This window comes from Python bivittatus, unplaced genomic scaffold (assembly GCF_059951505.1).
Source record: "Python bivittatus isolate LINGU-HERP-01145 unplaced genomic scaffold, Pbiv_v1 ctg000080_np1212, whole genome shotgun sequence".
In the NCBI taxonomy this organism is placed as follows: Eukaryota; Metazoa; Chordata; class Lepidosauria; order Squamata; family Pythonidae; genus Python; species Python bivittatus.
In genome coordinates this window covers 46560589-46584799 of record NW_028277035.1, presented here as the reverse complement: position 1 = coordinate 46584799, position 24211 = coordinate 46560589, and the positions used below count along the sequence as shown (strand labels likewise).

The following is a 24211-nucleotide window of genomic DNA, read 5'->3' as shown; positions in this document are numbered from 1 at the left end:
CAACTGCAGTGGAGCTTTTTAAAGGGTGCTATGTTAGCTAACCTTGCTTCTCATCACTTTCAGAAATTAGCTATTTAACTATCTTAAGGCTATTAGAAATCTTTCGAATGACAAGTTTGAAAAGCCACCTGGTGAATCTATCTTCATTTCTGAACAAAAGAAAAATTAACTATAAGTTTAAGAACTTAAAGAATTTGAAGTAAAGGGCAAAAAGCTAAATAAGATTTTGAACCAAGAATGTTATAAATGAATTAAGGGTCCAGACAAATTTGGAATATTGAAACTTTTACTATAATATTTTGGAACAAACTATATAAAATAAAAAGCCTTTTGTGGGAACTAGAATTATTTTGCCTACTGTAAGTCATAACAGAGATGAGAAACCATCTGATTTAAATTGGACACTGGGGGGGACTAAAGATTCCAGGCAAAAGAAAAAAAAAACTGCCTTTGGTTTTGGTTTGGATTTGGATTTACAAAATTAGAGAAAACACTATAATATTTGAAATATTAAAGGAGATCTTTGAAGAATGGGGCCAGAAATTGGTAGCCACAATATCAACAATGCCAGTAACAACGTCTGCTTCTATGGATAGACTGTTTAAAGGAAGTTAATGAAGGAGTGACAGATGTGAAGCGAATTTTGCTTGATGCAGAAATAGTGGAATCAGAAATACTGGATAAAAAAAGTGTGGATTACAAGATAGAAAAGGTATTTAAAATGGAAATACAAGTGGCAGGCCAAGAGAATGACCTGGATAAGGACTCTTTACTGGATATACAAAAGAAGCTGGCTGAAGTTTTAAAAATTAAAGGGGAAATGCAAATGATGAGTCAAGAGAATGACCTGGACAATGTCTTTTTATTGGATTTACAAAAGAGGCTTGTTAAAGCCTCGAAGAAGCCTATGCGATGGGACAAAGAAGAATTGAAGAGAGATCAAATCCTACAACAGTATTTGAATAAACTAAAGTTTAAGATTTTCAGAGGTAAAAGGAAGGAATATACAGTTGCTTTATTTGACCAAGGTTAAAATAAGACATATTTTTATGAAATTCTGGCAACATGTATGGACTTTTTGCTGACACCAGGAAAGTCATCTTATGGATTTGCTTTTAGATAAGGGATGGGTTATGGGAAGAAGAGATACCTGTTTATAACCTTATAGGGGGTGAAGAGCTATCAAACTTGTTTATACTTGTGATGAAGATTGGAAGTCACTTCTTTATTTCTTTTTCTTTATTTCACTCTTTCTTTTTCTTTCCTTTCTTTTTACTTTTTCTTTCTTTGCACTTTTTACTCTTTTCTCTCTCTGAGTTTAGTTATATTCATTTTTATTACTGTAATTAAAATCTTTAATAAAAATTATACATTTGAGGTAGGTCAGTGATTAAAAATCCTGAAGGAGAAAAGTACGTAAGAAGCATGAGGAATTCTATGAAATAAGATACTGAAGGTGCAGTCACAAATAATTATTACAAGAAAGAAAAGTGGGAGACATTCAAAGAGGCTGGTATGGATAAACATAGATGAATGCTGAAAAGCAAAAAAAGGCATATATGGGAAATAGGAAAGGAACATAACCAAAGAAGGATACAAAGCAGTTGCTGGAAGAGGAAAGACAGGGAGACTGTTGTGAGGACAAGATATTAATTAGTAATGGGTGATAAGAGAAGGCAGAATGTTTTAACTCATTCTTTATGTCATTGTGCCACCAGTGGAAGGAAAGAGCTGTAGCTCTGGATGGACAAAGAGAGGTTGAAAGAACACTTAGCTAATTGAAATGAATTAAAGTCTTCAGGGCCCAGATAAATTGCATAGTAGCGTACAGATAGTCCTCATTTAGAGACTGCCTCAGTTAGTGAACATTTGCAGTTATGACAGAGATGAAAAAGTAACTTTGTGACCAATCCTCACATTTATGATCTTCGCAGGTTTGTAAAGCAAAGGAAAGCTGAAGTAAGATTGTAAGCACAGTTGCAGTTTCACTTAGCGACCACTTCTCAATGACTAAATTGTAAGTCCCAATTGTGGTCACTAAACGAGGACTACCAGTATTGAAGAAGTTAGTGGATGTGATTGCAGAATTGCTAACTGCAGTCTTTGAAACAACCTGGAGAACTGGTGAGATCCTAGAAGATTAGATAACAAATGCTATCCCTATCTTCAAAAAAGAAAAGGAGGAAGACTCAGGTTACAAACTTGCTAGTTTGAAGTCTGTACTAGGCAGGTCTTTGAGCAGATTACTAAGCAGGATATTTGTGAGCGCTTAGATAGGTATGCACCAATTAGCAAGAGCCCAACATGGGTTTATCACAAATGAGTAATGCCAGACTAACCTTTTCTCCTTTTTTGATGGAATTACTAGCTTAATGGAGGGAGGAGGCTGTCTTACATGTAGTTTACCTTGATGGCAACAAAGCTTTCTACAAAGTTTCTCATGAAATCCTCATAAATAAACTGATCAAATATGGGCTATACAACTGCTAAGCTGAATAAAGGTAGTCCTCGAGTTATGACCAATAATTCAGTGACTATTCAAAGTTATGACAGCACTGAATGAGGGGGACATACAACTGGTCTGTGAAGTTGTGGCCATTGTAGTGTCTCTGCGGTTGGGTGATTGCTGTTCGGGGGGCTTGGCAACTGGTCATTGGCACTCTGTAGCACTCACCCACCCACCGGCCTGCTTGCAAGCTGCCTAAGGAAAGACTTGTCATCACCAGGACTTGCAACTTCCTGACAGCTTCCCATTGACTTTGCTTGTTGGAAGCTAGCAGGAAGTCACAAGTTGTGGTAACATGAGGTCCTCACTTAATGACCCACAATCCTTACTTAACAACAGCAACAGGGGCTGTTGGGATTGCTATCACTAAGTGATGTGGTCATGTGACATTGCACTTTATGACCACATTGCTTAGTGACAGAAATTCCAGTCCCATTTGCTGTTGAAACCTGAGGACTACCTGTAATTGGCTTAACAACCACATTCAGGGAATAATTGGAGAGTAGTATTGAGTGGAGTGCCAGTGGCCTCTGTCCTGGGGTCTCTGCTATTCAATTTTTTTTTTAATATCCTGGGTGACATAGTAGAGGTGATGATTATCAGATTTCATGATACAGAGCTAGGAAGAGTGGCTAGTAGTTTAGAAGAGAAAGAAAAAAATGAAAAAGTTACAGAAAAAATTGGCTAAATAAACAGCATGAAGTTTCAAAAGGAGAAATATGAAGTCCTGCATCTGGGGAATAAAAAAGAAAGGCAGTTACCAGAAGTCAGTATACATTTGTGAAAAACAAGTCTTGCCAAACTAACCTGATTTCGTGTATTGTTGAAGGCTTTCACGACCGGAATACAATGGCTGGTCTGGGTCTTTCGGGCTGTGTCTTTGTGTTCTGGAAGTTTTGTTTCCTAACGTTTCGCCAGCTGGCGAAACGTTAGGAAACAAAACTTCCAGAACACAAAGACACAGCCCGAAAGACCCACACCAGCCATAACCTGATTTCATTGTTTTGTTTTGTTTTCTTCAGATAACTTTCTTGGTAGGTGGTAGCAATGGTATAAGCATAAAATACCTTAATTTCATGAGGGCATTTGACAGAATATCCTACAACATGTTGATTGTATTCCATGCCTAGTATATTTACCAATGAGAAGACAGAGTCTTTCAAAATCCTAAGGTACGTTATGAAGAAATTCTAGACCTCTTCCCTGTTGTTCCAGAGTGCAGGACATTTAATACTTATGAAGGCAGATACCACTTGAATTTTAGAAAAAAACTTTCTAAAAGCAGTTTAGCAATAAAACCAATTACTGATGAAAGTAATGGGCTTTCATTATTGGGTGTGTTCAAGACAAAAATGGAGAGCATTTGCTAGAGATGACTTAGTTTGGAGTCCAGCACTGAGCAGGATGTGATGTCTAAATGGCCATTTCCAATTCTGTAATTGTATGTTTATGATAATTATGTATCTTGATTTATATTGAAAAGTATTATGTAGTTGTGGAAGGCAGTATTATGTATTTGCAAAAAATGACAAGAAATAAACTTCTGTTTGTTCAAAATTAAACTTTTGTAAGGTAGTGCAAATACTTTGTGTAGATGTAACCCAGCAGCTACATAGTTTGAGCTTCATGAAATAAAATGATATAAAGCTGGCACAAAATTGTTATTAGTTTGGGGACAACAAGACTATGTTTGGGGTGTTCTGTACATACCTAGAGGAAACATGTCAATTACCTGATCTTGCTGGAACAAAATGGTATAAAATTGCTACAGATATTGCTCTTGGTTTAGGACAAGTAGGGCCATGCTGTTTGAAGTGTGGGTGGGTCCATACTTCTCTGTTTTGTCAATTGTGCTGTCAGTAACAAATAGTGGACAGCTCTTAGAACATGAAGCCATATTCAGTTTAAATCTCAGAATGAATCTATATAGTGGAGACTAACAGGATAAGGTACCATTCTTTAACTGAAAATGTAGATGCTTGTTTGCAAAACATGTTGTGATGCTTCAGTTTTCAGTAATCAAAGTATTCAGCTGAACTGTTTGCACTTTTTTCTTTTGCACTGTGTATTTTTAGGCAGAAATTGAGAATATTTGGTAGATCCTAAACCAAATAAAGTTGTTAACTATTAAGGAAAGTTGTTAACTATTAAGGCAGTATGTGTAGTTTTGCAGCATTAGGTATATATTAGTAAAGTGTCATATTTTCTAGTGAGTTCTCTTATTAAGGCAGGAGGGTTTTTTTCATAAAATATGGTTTGTTTAAATATAATTGGTGTTATTTTATCCCATTGGAATAAGTTAAAATAAATTTTTCTGTGCCTTATTTAAAAGATCTGAAATAATTTACATTATTGGCACCATCTATCCATGTTGCATGGGCATCTTAAAAAAAGTATTTATTTCCATCTGCTTCCTAAAAAAGCTATGTTAACCTCTGTAGAGTTTGGTGTTTCCCGTAGGAAGGGAAGCAGTATGTCACACACAAATTGGATGACATGATCTACTATGTGGCAGCAATTTTTCAAACATAAAAATTGGGCTGTTGATGCATTTGAATGGTGTTCAGTGTAGGCATTGGCTCAGAAAAATCCACTGTACCTGCCTCAGAGACTAAGCATGATAGAATGATAAATGCTGTGTTGTCCCAGCAAGACTCCACTAAGAAGCTTTCTCTCTGCCTGTGTCACATCAAGTAGCAACCTTCAAATGTCAGAAGTGTTTAATTTTTATGTTGTTTAGAAAACAGCTTTGCTATTGACTGGGTAATTCTGGGTAATGCTATTGAGCTGGGTAATCATAATTATATAGCTACTTTTGAACAAAAATTATATAGCTACTTTTGAACAAAAAATGAAATACTGTTTAGGCAAGCACAGACTAGTAATTGAATCTAGAAAAGTTCTTCCTGTGCACAGCAAATAAGCATGTAACCACATTTTCTATAATGAATGCATTAGAAAGTAGAAAGTGTGATCTTCTCTAACATTTTACACTTCAGCTACTATAATCCCTGACCATGTTTGGAATTTATGGATGTGATATGCCAAAACACTCAGTGGAAAATTATGTTTACCTAAGAATCTTTAAACAATGTGTAAAGTTTCTTTGTTTGAATCCTAAGTTCAAAACTCAGAAGGCTTTTTATATTTATTTGCAAATTCTGTGTCCAAGGGGAAATATATTTCATTGGCAGACAGGCAAGGAGACAGACAGACATATGTTTTGAGGCTGAGTAGTAATTTCCAAGCAAAAAATATAGCTCATAAAATTAGAGTGTATATTTTTTCGTAGTCAAACATTTAATGTACTTATAGTGTTTAAGATCACCTGATCCCTTTTGGGAAAGGGAGGCCCAGTGGCCCATTTACAGGGCCGCACAGAGGAGTTTTCTGGGCATCTGGAGGATAAAATTGCTCGCATCCAGTCCCAGCTGGTGCCAAGTGTGGGGCATGGTCTGTGGAGATGCCCAGGGTACAGACTTACCCTGTTATCTAGGGACAGTTTGATCATGTTGAACCCAAGGAAGTGGACAGGGTCCTCCGGATGGTCAGTGCCACCACTTGTCAACTAGATCCATGTCCCTCTTGGCTGGTTAAGACTACTCGGGAGATGACATGTGGGTGGGTCTAGGCGATGGTGAATTCATTCTTGAGAGAGGGAGTGTTCCCAGCTGCCTTTAAAGAGGTACTGGTGCATCCCCTCCTCAAGAAACCATTACTGGATCCCACCATACTGGACAATTTTCGTCCAGTCTCCCACCTCCCCTTTTTAGGGAAGGTAGAGAAGGTGGTGGCATTGCAGCTCCAGAGGATCCTGGAGGAAATGGATTATTTGGACCCTTTTCAGCCAGGTTTCAGACCCGGATTCGGGACGGAAACGGCATTGATCGCACTCATGAATGATCTCTGGCAGGAGCGGGATGGGGGTATTGCATCCATCCTTGCTCTTCTTGACCTCTCAGTGGCTTTCAATACTATTGACCATGGTATCCTTTTGGGTTGACTTAAGGAGTTGGAAGTGGCCGGCACAATTTTGCGCTTGTTCTCTTCCTCCAGGGTTGATCCTAATTGAGTTGATTGGGATCAAGAGGTCCAGCCGATGGCCCCTCCATTGTGGGGCGCCACAGGGTTTGGTACTCTCTCCACTCCTTTTTAACATCTACATGAAACCACTGGGTAAGATCATCTGCTACCATGGGGTGAGGTATCATCAAACTGCCCAGAGCTGCTCTGCATTGAGATGGGCGGTGACAACTTTGAAAAATAAATAAATATGTAGATGATACCCAGTTATACATCTCCATCCTGGGTAACTTGAGTGATACTGTGACCACCCTTTCGTGGGGCCTGGAGGCTGTGGGGGTCTGGATGGGGTGCAACAGGCTTCAGCTGAACTCTGGTAAGACGGAGCGGCTGTGGATTGGAGCCCCCTCTGTGTCCGAGAATTTACCATCTTTGGTTTTGGATGGGGTTGCACTGCCCCAGATAGACCTGGTGCATAATCTGGGGGTCTTCCTAGACTCACGACTCCTGCTCAAGGAGCAGGTGGCAGTCGTGGCCAGGAGGGCCTTTGCCCACCTTCGTGTGGTGCGCCAGTTAGGCCCTTTCATGGATCAGGAGGCTCTCTGGTCAGTCAGTCACACCCTGGTCATCTCTCAGACTATTGCAATGCGCTCTACATGGGGCTACCCTTGAAGAGTATCCGGAAACTATAGCACGTTCAAAATGCAGCTGCGTAGACAATCTTGTGTGCCCCAAAAATGGCACATATAAAACCTTTACTGCAAGAGCTGCATTGGGTACCAGTTTGCTTCTGGGTCCAATTCAAAGTGTTGGTTATCACCTTTAAAGCCAGACATGGCATGGGTCCAGGTTACCTGAAGGACCATCTCACCCCCATCACATCAACCTGTCCCACCTAGTCAGACAGAGAGGGTGTGTTGTGGACCTCGTCAGTGAGAGAATGTTGGCTGGCGGGGCCCAAGAGGAGAGCCTTCTCTGCCATTGCCCCTGCCCTTTGGAATATTCTCCCCCCAGAGGTGTGGCAGGCTCCTTCACTCCCGGTTTTCTGGAAAGGACTAAAGACCTGGCTCTGCCAGCTTGCATGGGGCAATAAGAGTTCTGATCAATCATGGGGGTGGCTAGCACCCTGATGACGCTCCCTGAGCTACTCACCAATTCCATCAATTCTTGGAATTTATTATCTATTTAAGACTGCTTTAATATTGTATTTTAATTGATTTTATCTTCTCTGTAAACAGCCCAGAGTCACTTTGTAACGAGATGGGCGGTGACGAATTTGATAAATAAATAAATCAAGCAAGCAAGCTATGGGGCCAGAAATTGAAACTCTGCATTCTCTAGCCATCCATGCTTTTTTACAATTTGCGTTTCCTTGGTGCTTAGGAGTTAATGCCTCATTAGTGCTAATTACATGACTAATAGCAGTTATTCTCTTGTCAAGTGATATCACTTTATTTCTTGCAAGCTGCTGATTCAGTTATAGCCCTTGTACATAGAATGGTTTTGTTACAGTTGTGCAGTTTGATCTCTCTGTGTACTGACTAAAAAATATTTTTTAAGTGGATGCCAGTTACCAGTCTGAAATGGATCATTACAGCTACGTGATAGACTGCAGTGTAAATGTCAGTGAGATTTCTGAATTCATGGATGTCAGAGCAGTTGCATTTTCCCCATTTGTCAAATTGCAGTTAAGAGCTTTACTGAATGCAGTATAAGTAAGATATTCTCAATAAAGGGGAAAATGTGTTGACTTGTGGTTGCAGAAAATCAGATATTTCAGTAATGGCTTGTATTTTTCAAAATAGCCTGTGAATGTGTTATAGGGTAAAACTGATTTAATAAATTATGGGGTTGGAAGGAGCCATTGATTCAGTGCAGGAATCCGTTTTAATTATTCCTGACATATGGTTGACTAGCTTCTGTTTTAACTCATCCATTGAAGTGTATGATTTTCAGTCAGCTATGTATCCACTTCTCCCCCAAGACCTGCTGTGCAGCCTCATTGTGTTTGGGGGGGAGGGGGATGTTCCTGGGAGGGATGAGCGAAGAGTATCAGGAGTGTATGCCAAGCGTATATATAGCCAACAGGGTCACCCAAGGCATGAAGGTCATCCCAGCTAAAAGAAGCAGGCACCTATATTGGGCAGCAGCGATATAGGAAGATGCCAGAGGTAGATGATCACTTTAGTAACAGTGCCAAGGCATTAATTCACACTGAGTGGGAGAAGGCAATGGTAAACCACTCCTGTATTTTTACCAAGAAAACCACATGGATAGAAAATATAAAATGATTGATGATACAATGCCAGATGATGGGCCCTTCAGGTCAGATGGCACTCAACATACTGCTGAGGAAGAACTGAGGATCTTTCAGAGTACTAATGGTGTTTATGACGTGGTTAGATTAAAGCCTTTGGGATGTCTAGTTGCTGATGTTGCCATACAGGAAAAGAAAATCTGAAGATGCAAAGACAGAATTACAGTAGGACATGGAATGTAAGAAGTATGAACATGGGAAAGCTCAGCACAGTGAAAGAGGAAATGAAACTACTACAAATTGACAGCTTAGACATCGGTGAATTAAGATGGATTGCGATCAGACCCTTTCAGTCAGAAGTTCACATTGTTTATTAGTCAGGACAAGAAAAAGAAGAAACGGCATTGCTTTTATAGTTAGGAAGGGCATAGTAGGAACAGTACTTGGCTACAATGCAATAACTGAATAACATCAATTAGATTTTGTGGACAACCCTTTAATATGATGATCATTCAAGTTTATGCCCCAACTACCAATGCAGAAAAAGAGGAGGTTGATGAGTTTTATGATTAAGTTCACTTTGAAATCGGCAGAACATGCAAGCAAGATGTGCTGCTTGTGATTGGAGACTAGAATGCTAAAGTTGGAAACATGAAAGAGGAAATTGTAGTTGGATAGTATGGCTTAGGAAATCGAAATGAAGCAGGAGACTGACTTACCAATTTCTGCCACTCCAATGATTTCTTCATACCTAACACTATCTTCAAACAACCAATATTAGACCTCTATACATGGACATCACTACCTGGAGTATATAGAAATCAAATTGACTACATTATTGCTAAAAGGTGGAGGAGTTCACTTAAAGCATCAAAGACATGGCCAGGTGCTTACTGTGGAACATGTGCAAGTTCCAACTTAAGCTAAAGAAGATGAAGAGAGCCAGTCAGTTTCCATGATATGATACTGAACACATACACACCGTTTTCAAGGAGAACATCAGGAATCACTTTGAAGTCCTGAACCTCATTGAGAGAGAACCAGAGGAATTCTGGAATGAGCTTTAAAAAGTTGTTAAGGTGAAAAGAGACTGCCAAAAATGAAGAAAGCAAACTGGATGACAGAACAAACTCTGGAAATTGCCAAGAAGAGAAGAGAAGCCAAAGCCAAGAAAGAGAAAAAACTCAGGAACTTAACAAAGAGTTTCAGAGACCTGTTAGAAGACATAAGCACTATTACAAAAACATCTGTAAAGACATTGAAGATGGTAACAGACATGAAAAAACAAGGAAAGTCTTTCAAAAGATCTCTGAACTCAGAAGGAGATTTCAACTTTGAATTGGTATGCTGAAGGATGCCAATGAACAGATAGTAGGTGATTCAAAGAGACCAAAGGAAGATGGAAGGATATACTGAAACACTGTATGGTAGAGATGTCAACTTCCAAGATACATTAGAAGAACCTCTAGTACTAGAAGATGAAGTTAGATAAGCATTCCAGTCATTACCAAGTTGAAAGGCAACAGGAACTGATGGAATACTCACTGAAATATGGCAAGCCACAGAAGAAGAATCAGTCAAAGTTCTAGCAGCAAATCTGCCAGCAAATCTGGAGAATGACACAGTAACCAACTGATTGGAAGAGGTCAATCTGCATTCCAATACCAAAAAAAAAAAGGAGACTTAACAGAATGTGCAAACTATTGGACAGTATCCTTAATTTCACATGCTAGAAAATAATGCTTAGGATCATCCAATGCAGATTAGAGTCCTATATGGAAAAAGAGATGCCAGATGTTCAAGCTAGCTTTAGAAAAGGCCGAGGAACACAAGACGTTATTGCTGATACATGTTGGATAATTGACAAAGCCAAAAAATATGAAAAAGAAGTCACTGTGCTTCATCAATTGTAGAAAGCCCTTTGATGTGTTGATCATGTCAAACTGTTGAATATGGTCAAAACATGGGAATCCCAGAACATCTCATTGTCCTCATGAGAAACTTACATATAGCTCAGGAAGCCACGGTACAGACAGAACATGGTGAAACAGATCGGCTTCAGGATGGCAAAAGAGTGCAACATGGCTGCATACTCTCCCCTTATTTATTCAAACTATATGCCAATTATATATTAAGGGAAGCTGGATTGGAAAAAGATGAGCATGGTTTTAGAACTGGAGGAAGAAACATCAGTAACCTGTGCTATGCTAATGACTTTACCCTGATAGCTGAAAATGCAAAGCATCTGCAAGCCCTAGTACTAAAAGTCAAAGGGCACAGTGAAAAAACTGGGACTAAAATTAAATATAAAGAAGACCAAACTAATGACAACAGTTTTATTATGTTCACTAATAAGCATATTTAGCATATGAGGCTTTGAATTCAATTCAGTTAAAGTTATGGGCTTGATATTGTCCTTAATATTCCAATGTTGTAAACCAAATTTTATGATGAGGCTAGTGATCCTAAGGTTCTACTTCCTGAAATAACCCAATATCTCTTAAAAATGCTAGGCAAAGTTTCTTAATACCCAGCCATTGTATTAAACAATATTACCTTATTCAGTCAAAATATGTAGTTAACATAAGAAAACTAAAAAAAACAAGGCACTGGTATGGGAAATTAAATAATTTTGCTTGCCTTTTTCCTATACCAGTCAATTTGAAAGTAGGAATCTGTGGTAGCATCTGGTACCCCTTGGCTTCAGTGATACTTAACCAGTGGTTCATACAGTCCTTCTAATAAGCCAGTGTAGTTGAGACAAGGCACTGGATAGTGTCTGAAATATATCTCCTCTATATGGCATGTTGGGACAGACCCTAGTTCTATCCATTTTGTTGCCTAAGAATTCAGTGCTTTTCTTCAGACCAGTAGTAAAATGATTGAAGCAGTTCTTAAAATGTTGTAATATTTATCCTTCTGCATATTTGCCATATGTATGGAAAAATGAGAAGCCCTTCTCTGGACAGACAAAATCATACTGGAAAATATAGTTTCTTTGATCATTTGGTCTGTCAATATCTTTTCACTTCTGTGTAGCTAGGCTCTACTACTATAAAGTTTAAGATTGCTGTTTCCATAATTTTGGTTGTCACAAAGAGAAACAACTCATACTATTAAGTTTAGAGTCTAGAGCCTTTGGAATAATGAGTTAATTAATAATTTTGGTTATCCAGATTGTTAGGAAGCTGTCTAAAGAAGAGCCCCCAGCCTCTTTAACATGTCAGCATATTTTTCCTGGATGATTATAGTAGACTCTGTTCTTAACTATCAGTTGTCCTTAAACTGGGTGTTCTTAACTCGGGGAATACCTGCATTAAACCAAAAACAGAGGCAGCTCAATTTCTCCTTAGCAATCTTCACAGAAGGACCTCTGTCATTGGTAGGAATAACTTAATGGATGGCCTTATGTCACACTTCTTGGCCTAAAAGTATCATTAAAGTCCTTTATTGTCATAATAACCAAAATATTAGGGGTATTTCAGCCATATTTCAAATGTAAAATATTAAATTAACGGCAGTTGTAGTAATTCAGGAAGGAACTGGTGGAATATGTATACAGGTAGTCCTCACTTAATGACCATTCGTTCAACGGCCGTTCAAAATTACGATGGCATTGAAAAAAATGGACTTATGATCCATGCCCAAAGATACGGCTGTTGCAGCACCCCCGCAATCACATGATCAGAATTCAAGCTCTTGGCAACCTGCCCGCACTTATGACCATGGGGGTGCTGCAACTCCCCTACCCGCCTATCTCCCCACCATCTATGCCCTTTTGGCCACCCTGCACATTGGCACTCATCAGTGGCAATGCTGGGGCTGGGGCTGAAGTAGAGGCCCGAGACCTTCAGCAGAGTCTCATTCTTGTGAGACCTGGGGGAAGGATTATGAGAATGGGATGCCGGCATAACGGAAGGAAGGAGAGGCATGGCCTGCAGAAGGTACGGGATGCGTGGCTTTGGAAGGGAATGGGATGACGGGATGTCAGCTTTAGGGAAGGAAGGAGAGGCGTGGCTTGGGGTATGGCACGAGGTGCTGAAGGCCAGCGATGTGGGGCGTGAGGCAGCATTTCTCAGTGGCAGCGGTGGTGCTGGGGTTGACATCAAGGCCTGGGGGCAGTGGCTGCTGGCTGAGACTGCTGAAGGCCTCAGGCCTCTACTTCAGCCCCAGCCACGTCACTGCCACTGCTGAGTGCTGCTGTGCAGGGCATCCAAAAGGGCATAGATGGGGAGGAGATAGGTGGGAGGGGAGTTGCAGAGCCCCTGCAGTCATAAGTGCTGCTGGGGCAGCTGTGGCCTCCAGGGGCGGCTGCAGCTTTGTGCCACATGTGGCCTGCACCAGGCCTCCCAGGGCTTCCCCAACTCACATGTGGCCTGCGCTGGGCTTCCCTCATCCCCCTGAGACATTTCTGCACTTCTTATCTGGGACTCAATCCACTTAATGACCTGTGATTCTCGCTTAATGACGGCAGCCAGGAGTACTGGGATTGCTGTCACTAAGTGAAGCGGTCACATGATAATTCACTTAATGACCACATTGCTTAGCAATCTAAATTCTGGTCCCAGTTGTGCTTGGATAGTGAGGAGTACCTGTACTTTCCTACAGCAGTTCATCTGGTAATACTACCTTAGAAGATAACTATGTTATTGGATGATTGCTATTGATAACTAGGAAGAAATCCTTGTGCCTTTCAGCTGGCATTAGGCAGAAGAGTCTCATCTAATATAACATAGCTAGTCTCATAGTAACATCTGATAATTAGTAAAATGTTTTAAATTATTTATTTTGAATCCCTTGTAGAAACTACAGATCTGACACACAGCACTGATTCTTTATGTGATCAGCTTTTGTGTAAGAGACAAGAGTGCTATTGAGACAGCCTTCATGTGTTCATATTTTAAAAATGAAATATCTGTTATCCTGTTACGATTCTTAGGCATACCTTCCTATATAACAAATTTAAAGTGTTATTCTATACCTGTCAGAAAGACCCTAATCCCTTTTTGTTAAAAATACATTTATTTTTAACAAAAATAAATTTATATTTCCCAAATGCTTTTTGGGAAAATAGCATTTGCTTGAGGAATGCTTTAATAATATCTCTTCCAATGCCATTCTTGTGTAATCCCTCATTTTTTTTCAGTGAACCCAAGGTTTTCTGAACCATAAACTCCCCACTTTTGATTTCTCTATGCTTTATAACTAGGCTGCACTTTGGCTTCTCTATGCATTAAGTTGCCTGAATGCTTTTTCTTGGGTTTGAAAATGTCCAGCTCTAAGCCTGTTTTCATGGCCGAATGTTAACTTCCAGGAACAATGCACATACTATACTTGTGCACTGCTCCTTTTTACTTCATGTGCTAATGAGTACTGGAACTAATTGTCTTTAACAAACTATATTGTGATTTGTTTGGGCTTTAAGTAACAAATATGAGTAACTAAAAAGAAGCAGCTTGACTTGCTTTTGGAATTAAACTAGAAATGTTCCCAATGAAATTGAGAATATTTAAATTCTTGCCAATTGGCCATTCTGGTTCACATGTAGATAAGTCTTCATGGATTTTGCTCTATTGCGTGTGTCAAAATGGGGGCTGTCAAGTCTAGTGAAACAATTGTGCCTGAAGCTGAAATTTGTTGCCAGTCCCCTTGTATAATATTACTATCACATTCAGATGTAATTAATAGCAAATAGACCAGTTGGATAACTTTCCTATATGAGAGGCCATAGAGCTTTTGTGAAGCTTCAACAGCTGGTCATTTGTAGACACCAGCTTGCAGTTCTGAACTTGTTAGTGAATGTGTTAATATGATGTGCAGTTAAGAAGATTCTTCTTCTGATTAGTATGGTGTATCTGTGGTATGACATAGCAGAGGGTTATTAGTCCAGCTACCTTCTCAAGACTGCTGAATAGAGTCAGATTTTCTATACCTAGATGTCACTGGTTCTCTGAGGTAAGATAAGAGAACTGAACAGTTTAAACTGGATTTTTTGTGGTGAAGCTTCTGGTTCTTCATTATCCCTGGGTCAAACGTAATAAAAATTATTCCTTCTCTACAAAACTTTGAATTCTACACTATCTTGGGATCCCTCCTTTCCTTCATGAACTTCACATCAGTGTAGGAAGTCTCTCTCCCCATTTGATTCTCAACAGTTTGATGAGGAAAGTGAGGATAGAAGGCCACTCAAATGCTTTGTGCCTCGGTGAAATTTGAAAATTGGTCTTTCCAGGTTTCTTGTTAATTTGTTTAAAAAATAGTTATCTGGCTAATCCTCAGCACTGTTGCCAGCTGTCAATGTGCACAACCTACTTTTGGTGTTAATAACTTCTAATACTTCACTTAATTGAGAGAAAGTAATTCCAGGAGAGGAGCAGAGATCAGAGAATGTGACAGAGGAGCCCTTTTCTTGTGAACCACTTCTGGTAAGGATGTATCAAAAAGAGAGAAAGAGGTTTAGGAAATATTCACTAGCAGGATCTGGCATTTAAAAAATAGGGCAGACTTTCTTGAATATATAGTTGAGAAAGGTGGGCCAGCTTTCTCTGAGGCTGAGTCAAAATACAGGATAAAATGACATACGTATGTTTTCAGGTGTTTTAGTGATCATATAGACATTTTAACTAATTTTAGCAACTGCATGTTATCATAGTTGGGCATAATAGTTATTTTTCTTTAAATTTTGCAACAGAGACTTCAGTGAATGTAGAAGATGCTCCATCACTTGCTTATCCTAGATGATCATAAGCTTTAAGATTACAATCTGCCTCAACATTTTCTCCCAACTATCTGTTCCTGCCCCAGGACACTTGAAAAGTTAAACTTTTTAATTGGTCTCTGTAAATGTTGTAAGGCTTGGCAAAACTTGTCAGTTTCACAAAGACCCTTTTCTGTGTTTATCTGGTTTATTTAATTATTAGGGGCTATAGTGCAGGTATGCATTCATGTTTTTTTCAAGGATTATGAACCTCACTGATGAAATTGATGAGTTTCTTTCCTATTTTTTATATCACTTAACACCATCAGTCAATTAAAAATGTAGATAATTTCTAATTTAAAACAGCAGTTCTCACTTTCACCCAAACATACCAAGAGTAGGGGAGAGACTTGTGTGAAGTGATATGTGTGAGCCATAGATCTCATTTACTAGCTATGCTCTAGGCTTTATTTCAACCTATTATATGAACTAGAGATTGACAAAATTCAAGGAATGTTACTATAGAGATTATATGAAGGAGAATCCCATGCACAGCTTTTGTCCTAATCATGTGAGAAAGCAAAATGAAAGAAAATTTGCAAAAGTCAAGCACTGATCAAAATATTCTGCTTTTACTACCTAATTAAAGTTTTTTCACCTTAGGATATACAAAGATCAATGTCTTATTTTTGTTTTATGTACATCAGTCCTTAAAATAGCTTTACACAGTTGTGACCATTTTTTTCCTAAAAATTGGCTTATCTTCATCTGACCCTGATCCCTTGTAGTTACATAGAAGTTAAGACCTCTGCTTTTTTCTCCACTTCTATGCAATTTTTGTATGCAGTCTATACTAGGCAGTTTTTTTCTGAGGTAGAAGGTGTGATTGGAAATCTATCAGAGCTTGAATATTGTGTCAGAAGAGATTTCATTTCTGTACAGTATACAGATTTCTCACATTTCTCTCTTTTATGTAAGGTCAATTTGGTAAGAATTGCATTTTAAAATATTTTATTAATGGATATGACAAGACCCAGAACTATTAATTCTCTTTAGACACTTGAACAGACCTATAAAGCTTCCTTTTCTGTGTGTGTGGTTTTTTTTTTTCCCTCTCGACATCAGTGACATCTATTTCATAAAAAGAGGTTTTGGAAAATAACAGTTTTTTGAGAAATGTAAATAAGCTATAATATGGATTTTTTAGATATAATTGAATAAATATTGGCTAAGGGAAAAATAATTTGAACTGGAAATAAATGGAAGTAGTGGCATAGATGTTTAGATCCATTATCACATATTTTTAGAATTACTAAAAAAAATCTTACTTTTATTTTCTCTGGGAATGCTAGAATAATAAATGGATATATTCCTTCTAGAGTCACTCAAATACTCAAATACCTTGTACAACACAAAATATGCTTGTACACTTGAAAATAGTCCAAGGTATTCCTAATTAGATTTTCTTTTGGCAGTGGTATTAAATAAACCAAATTTCAGATTTCTAAAATTATGCAATGAGAAGATTTTGGTTATTGCAATGAAGGGAATTACACTGATACATGTTATCCTTACTCATATTTTTAACATCTTAATTTATATAGCACAAATACTAGTATCAAAGCCCATTTCTGATGTTCTTTTTTTATCTACAGGTGCAGGAGAATCTGGGAAGAGCACAATTGTAAAACAAATGAAGTAAGCATTGTTTTTTGTGCAAAAATTATAGTAATCTTCTGTGCCGTGTTATATCATTTTTTGCTGAGTTCTTTATTCTTAAACATTTTATATATATGATAAAACCTTATATTAAAAACTCATATTTTATATAGGAATTAATTGTAATTTTACATATAATGAATAGAGCTAAATAATAGGAGAGCTTCTGTAAGACTTGTGTAATTGAGGGAGTTATTTCATGATCACTTCACCTGTAGTGCTGAAGATACTAGATGAGCCTTTCTAATGTATAATCAAACATTTGGGTGGCTAGAGGCCATCTAGCTTAACCTTCTGGTCAATGTAAGATCTACTATTGCATTTCTAACCAATGATCATCCAGCCTGTGTGTGAAGATCTCTGATGAAGGAGAAGTTGCCATGCACTGTTCCACTGGCTGATAGCTCATATACTGTACTCAGATGTTCCTCCTGATGTCTAGCCTGAAGCTCCTTCTTTGTGGTTTAACCAGTTCTGATCCTGCCCTCTGGGACAATAGAGAATAAATTCACTCCTTCTTCCATGTGATAACCTACATATGTTGGAAGATAGTTATCATATCCCCTTTTTGGTCACCTTTTCTAAGGGCTAAACATACCAGATCCTTTAACTATTCCTCATAGGACTTGGTTTCCAGACCCTTCACCATCTTGTCCAATTTGTCAGTGGCCTTTTTGAACTGTGGTGCACAGTACTCCAAAGAGTGTCTGGCCAGGACAAAGTAATCTCTTTGTTAATGCAGTGTAGGATGGAATTTACCTTTTGAGCACATTGCTGGCTCATGTTTAACTAGTGGTTGATGAGGGCACCAAGATCTCTTTCACATGTATTACTGTCAGGTCAGATCTCCCCCAACCTATATTTGTGCCTTACATTTTTCTTACTCAGATGCAGAACTTTACATTTCTCCCACTTAAATTCTATCCTATTCAAGCCTGTCCAAATCTTCAAGGGCAGCCCCATGTAGAGTGTGTTACAATAATCCAATCGGGAGGTGACTAAGGCCTCCCATTCCAGGAATAGGGACAACTAGTGCACAAGATACAGTTGTGCAAAGGTCCACCAGCCCCAGCTGCCCCCTACTCTTTGAGTAGAAACTGTGAGTCCAGAAGGACCCCCAGATTACGTACCAAGTCTGAATGGGGCAGTGTCACTGTCAGGCCTAGCCCAAGGAACTCCAAGAGACAATGCCAATTCAATCCAGCTATGTTTATTAGCTACAATCTCTAGCAAGAATCTTCCCAGACTAAAACCCCAGTTCCCAAAGTCCTCCAGCCACAACAGTGTGAATTCCTCAGGGAGGTGCCAGTCTCATCCTCTTGTTCCTCCCATGCGGTTCTGGCAAGCTAAGAAAATGTTTATCTCCCTGAGCTTGGCCTTCATAATTCCATTCCATCACAGTCACCATGTTCAGAACCAAAGATGGAAGCACTCCAATTCCTGGATCTGGGAGACTCAGAACCCATAACTGCTCAGTCTTGGCAGGGTTGAGCTTAAATTCTTCTTCCCCATCCAGACCCTCATAGTCTCCAGGTACTGGGACAGAACCTCAACAGCTTCACTTGGAGAGCCAGGGCGGAAATGTTCAACTGAGTATCATCAGCATATTGTTGATACCTCCTTGTCGCTGGTTTCATATGTTTGTAGCTAATATTCTTATCCCTAATTGCAGGCCAGTGCCGGACTGGGTGAAAGCAGAAGGCAAACTAATTTCATATTAGTGATGCTACATTATAGAAAACTTTCTTTCACAAGTATTTTATAGGAAACAGTGTTACATCCTTTGTAGGTATCTGATATGCTGATTTTTGAAACCTTTCCTGTTCTGTTCCTTTCCAGGATTATCCATGAGGATGGATACTCAGAAGAGGAATGCCGACAGTACAAAGCAGTGGTTTACAGCAACACCATTCAGTCCATCATGGCTATCATCAAGGCCATGGGTAACCTGCAGATTAACTTTGGGGATCCTTCTAGAGCAGTGAGTTTTCATTCTTACTTCCTCATTGTTTATTAACTCCCTCAGAGGCATCACATTGTTCTTGTCTGAAATCTTGAACTATTATTCATTCAGTTCTGAAAAATAGTGCTTGTTTTCTTTAAGCATTGTTTTTTGGATGTGGAAAACCTGTAAACAGCTGTAGTTCTGCTAGTACAGTGCAAAACAAGAAGAGGGAACTAGTGACATTTGATATCTTTTAAATGTATATTTTTACATCAATCTCTTTTTCAGTTTAAAAACAATGGACTCCAGGTTTTTTGTTTTCCACAAAAATCAACTTGCTATGCTTGTTATAGCAAGTTTGATAGTACCTTCTAGTAAACGTGATGAATCTTGTTTGGGAGAGAGGCAGGGAATTATTTAGCAATTTTATAGCAAAGACATGTCAAGAATCCTAGCCATTCACTAGAAACTCCTTATAGACTTTTTGCGTGAAACAGAAAAAGATGAACTTATGATTTATGGTTTTGGTGATTAGATAGAATAGATTATAGAAAGAAGAGAGTTATGCTGTAACCATAGCAGAGGTAAACTTATAATTGCACTCATAACTGCTGTGAGGAATATTGGAAGCTACTTCTTTGAATCTTTTTTGTTTCTTTTCTATTTTTCTTTTACTTTTTTCCCCTTTCTTGCACTTTTAGCTTTCTCTTTGATTTCTTTCTTTTTCTTTTCTTTTTTCCACTTTGTATTAGTTTGTGTTAGTTTTTATCTTCTTTAAAAAAAAAACCAAACCTAGCCAATCAATGTCAAAGTAGCAACAACCACTCCCCCACCCACCCTCCTTTCTTTGGATGCTTCTGTCTAAGCTGGATCCTTTAGGCCTACAGGAAATAGCTCTGAGTAATGAACAGTTCTTTCCCAGTTGGAGTTCCCTCAAGTAAAATCATGTTGTGGAAAATTAGTGATGCTGTTTGCTTAGTGATTGTGAAGTGGCTTTTGGGCATCTATATCAAACAGTGAATTTCACTCAACGATTTCTTTGAAAGGGGTACTGACAGTGTTGAAGTCAGTCAATCTAATGGAGTATTTGCTCAAGTTTTGCGGTGGGGAGCTGGCTTCTTAAAATGTAGATTAAAGATAGTGTGTGCAAGCAGAAAGTTGCCCTTTTAAATTTTTTTTCTTTCCCAACACAGTGGTCAAAATGAAACAATATAGAGGAAGTAAGTTATGATGTATCCTCTAAAATCTGTGTTCATGAGCTTAATATAATATTACAGTTTTGAGGCTGAACTTTGCAACAGTCCTATAACCTAAGCAGTGGAGATCATGAGCAGCAGAGGGACTGAAGGAGGAGAAAAAAATATGCCAGATGAGCCAGAGCTGCTGAGTAAAATAAATTGTGCTATATACAGCCAAATATTTGTACAAGACTGTGTGTATAGTTGATATGTTGTGAGGCCAGTGATTATAAACAATTTTGTCTATGAAGAGAGCTGAGGCCTACTGAGCCACCCACCCCATCCCAAAACAACAACAAGTTGTTGGCTGAAGTTCAGACATGGATAGTTGCACTGAGGACATCATTATTTACTCTCAATCAGGAACAACTCATGACAGAGTCACGGTTGTAAACTTGAGGAACGGAAAGTACTGAGGGAGGTCTCTAAAAGTTGTGACTACTTTTACTTCTTAAGTGTTTTTCAAGAACCTTGGTTTGCCTTGAGAGGTGACCAGCTACACGTTTCATATTTATAATGAATGTCTGCCATCATTTCTCTGGCTGCCCTCTGTGTAAAAAGTTACAATCTAATGATTGGTTTTGAAAGAAACAGTAGGTCCATGTACCATACTGCCACCAAGGTCCAAACCAGAGTAGAATGAGGTGTTTCAGGACTTTTTAAAAACTTATTTGAGGTTATGTTTGTCATGTTACCAATTTAAAGTTCTCTATGAAATGTTGATTTTGATATGTAGTTTGGGAACTGGATGGAAAGGAAGATACTGCCCATCAAAAGGGTGAAACAGTTTTGTTTAGTTAGGATGAAATAGTAGATATTGCTGAGAAATAGAAGGTTATTGGAGTTAGAAGGACACAATCTGAGATTTGGATGGCATGGATATTTGTGGCACGACAAAACTAAAGTTAATGTAGATTTTAAAAATTATTATGTCAGACGTGCCATTCTGAGAATATGGAATATATACAATTCTAGGTCATGCCCGAAAATACCTTTGTAGCTCTCAGCACAAGAAGCATTTCATAGATGAGAAATGATAAATAAACATAAATGGCTATCTTATTGTACATATTTTCTTATGTACAATGTTCAATTGAAAATTGTACATATTTTCTTATGTACAATTATCAGAAAGGTTTAAAGTAGATAAAAGATGTTATGGTTTTGAACAATGTAAGACTGAGTTTGAAACAGAATTATGTACAAATGATGAACATGTTATTGCCAAAATGTATGAACTTTTGTTAAAATTTGAACAGAAGAAGAAGTGAAATAATGTATGATAAAATTGGCTAAAATTTTGGTTATAATATAGAAATTATATAATTTGGGAAAATGGGAAAATATGTGGTTAAAAGGATTGAAATTTACATTATGTTGTAGTCTTAAAGAGAAGCACATCATGTTATAAAAATTCTCTTTAAGACTACAACATAATGTAAATTTCAATCCTTTTAACCACATATTTTTTTATTAGATTTGTTTCACTTTTCCACTAAAATAGTACTCAGAGTATCAAAAATAAAAATAGAGTTATAATTGAAACATTAAATCTCATTAATTAAAAATTGCATGTTATGAAAAAGAACACCTTCTAGATTAAAACATAGTTTAAAAGTCTAACATTTGTCTGAATCAGAATGTCTTTCTGTACTTGATGGAAGGGTCACCAGATGAATCTAAACTGGCCCCCCTCCTTAGAGAGTTCTATTTGCCAAGAAGGCTTTCCATTTGTCATTATGTCAATGTGGAATCAGGCTCTATCAGACCAATTCTGTACAAAAACGTCTACATTGGCTTTTGTCTCTTTGTATATAAAATTTTTCACACAGTTAAATCTGATTGAACTATTTGTCAGATGTCATATCACTGAAATTCTTTCTGTAACACTCATATTCCCTGGTGGTCCCTAATCCAAATACTAATCAGGACTGGCCCTGTTCAGTTTCAGGATCCAAACAAGATTAGGCAGGCACTGCCAACTGCTACCTATAGAGTTATTATGCACTGACTTCTTCACGATAAGCATTTTGAAATGGCATCTGCTTTGCAGCTAGGGGGTGTTTTATTTGTTTTGCAAAATATTCTTCCCTCTGGAAAGAATTTTTTTGTGAGTTTGCAGAGGATAAAAACAAAATGTGAACTTCAGTGTAATGTGACACAGTTGGACCCCCCCCCCCCCCAAAATAGCTGATACATGGCTCTAAATGTCTCAATTTTACTTTCCCTGCAGGATGATGCTCGCCAGTTGTTTGCACTCTCTTGCACTGCAGAGGAGCAGGGAATCATGCCAGAGGATTTATCCAATGTGATTCGGAGGCTGTGGGCAGACAATGGAGTCCAGGCCTGCTTTAATCGTTCCCGGGAGTATCAGCTGAATGACTCTGCAGCTTAGTGAGTAACTTTTTTAAAAAACCTTTTTGCTTGTAACAACATATTTTGAGCTTTAAATAGTATTTGAGTAATGCCAACTGGCTACACATTCCGAAAATCAATGTGATATGATATCAAAAGGTGGCAGACTTTAGTAACTCTGAAGCATCAGTCAGGGCCAAACTAAAGGTGATAGAGCTTTACATGTTCAATCTTCACCATAGTAAAAAAAAGTGTGTGTAGTTACTTGGATAGTGTTGTGTACAGGGCTGTTGAACTTTCTCCAAGGACTCCACCCTCCTCAGTAATCTGCTTCCTGCAGTAGTTTTTCCACCATGTAAACCTACATTAGTTTTGCAGTATAATGCAACACAGTAACTATATTCTGGATATGTTGTTTATTTCAAGTATTTTTGGCCCATCCTTTTAGGGCAAAATCTTGTCAAGAGATGACGTATGTATAAACAATAGAACCAAATAGTGCAACTTTATAGTAAAAAAATCCCAAAGAACTTTACAAGTTAACAACTTTTTAAAAAGCCTTTAGAATATAATTCTGCTACTAAAAATAATGCCACAAACTACAGCAATAATGGTGGAGAGAGTGGAAGCTACAGAACCTCTGTTCTTGTGATTTTGTATGTGCTCTGCTGTTTCTGGTTGGAGGGATGTGTCTGGACAGGTGCTCACCTGAATGGAAGCTGGACTGCTGGACTGCTCGGGCCAATTTAGACTGTTTTGGCTGGAGGACTGTGTTGGAGGATGGCAGTGCTTGCTGTCTTGCCTACCGCCCCAACTGTGTTTGCCGCCCTGGCTGTGTTTGCCACGTTTGTGAACTTGGCAGCTTTTTTTTAATTTGGCGGTGGCGTTTTGGACTGGCTTGACATTTTCTGGTCGGGCTTGGCTGCTTTTGCGGACTACTGTTCGAAAGATCTGTTCAGGCTGCTCTGGAGGACCACTTGGGCTGTTTCTATCTGTTTGCCTTCAGCATCGCATTTTAGGAATGCAGCAGTGTCGGGGAGACAGCCCTCTTTCTTAACCATCTTTTTACCAACTGCCTCGTTGCTGGACACTGGGAATTTGGAGGTGCAAGCAGTGGCGGGGAGGGGTGGAGGTTGCAGTAGTGTGGCAGACTACTGTGGACCCCCCCCCCCCCCGCAGAGGCCTTTCTGCCTTCTCTCCTGTAGCCCTGAGAGGAAAATGGGTTGCGGCTCCTATTTAATTGTGAAGTGCCTGAGATTTGGACTGTGGGTTTCCTGCTGTAAACTGTGTATTGATTCCTTCCTTTTTTCCCTTCCTCTGGGTGAGAGCCAGGTGGGGGGGGGGGATGTGAATGGGATGGGAGCCTCCACCAGCTGGTGGGAACAGCAGGGTGGGTGTGCCTTGGAGATTAGTGGGGTGTGAGAGTGTATGAATGTGTGGGTTCCTTCCTCTGGGTGAGAGTCAGAGGAGG

The 24211-nt window shown here is 38.8% G+C and overlaps 1 protein-coding gene across 1 annotated transcript in view; it reads left to right on the top strand.

Annotated features, from left to right (window-relative positions):
* The window catches only part of GNAI2 (G protein subunit alpha i2), a 121095-nt gene that overhangs the window by 46002 nt on the left and 50882 nt on the right, over positions 1-24211 (top strand). The window contains exons 2-4 of the mRNA XM_088133999.1: positions 17139-17181; positions 19042-19183; positions 22619-22779. Of these exons, the coding sequence (XP_087990125.1) occupies positions 17139-17181; positions 19042-19183; positions 22619-22779 (346 nt within the window). The remainder of the gene's footprint in view (positions 1-17138; positions 17182-19041; positions 19184-22618; positions 22780-24211) is intronic.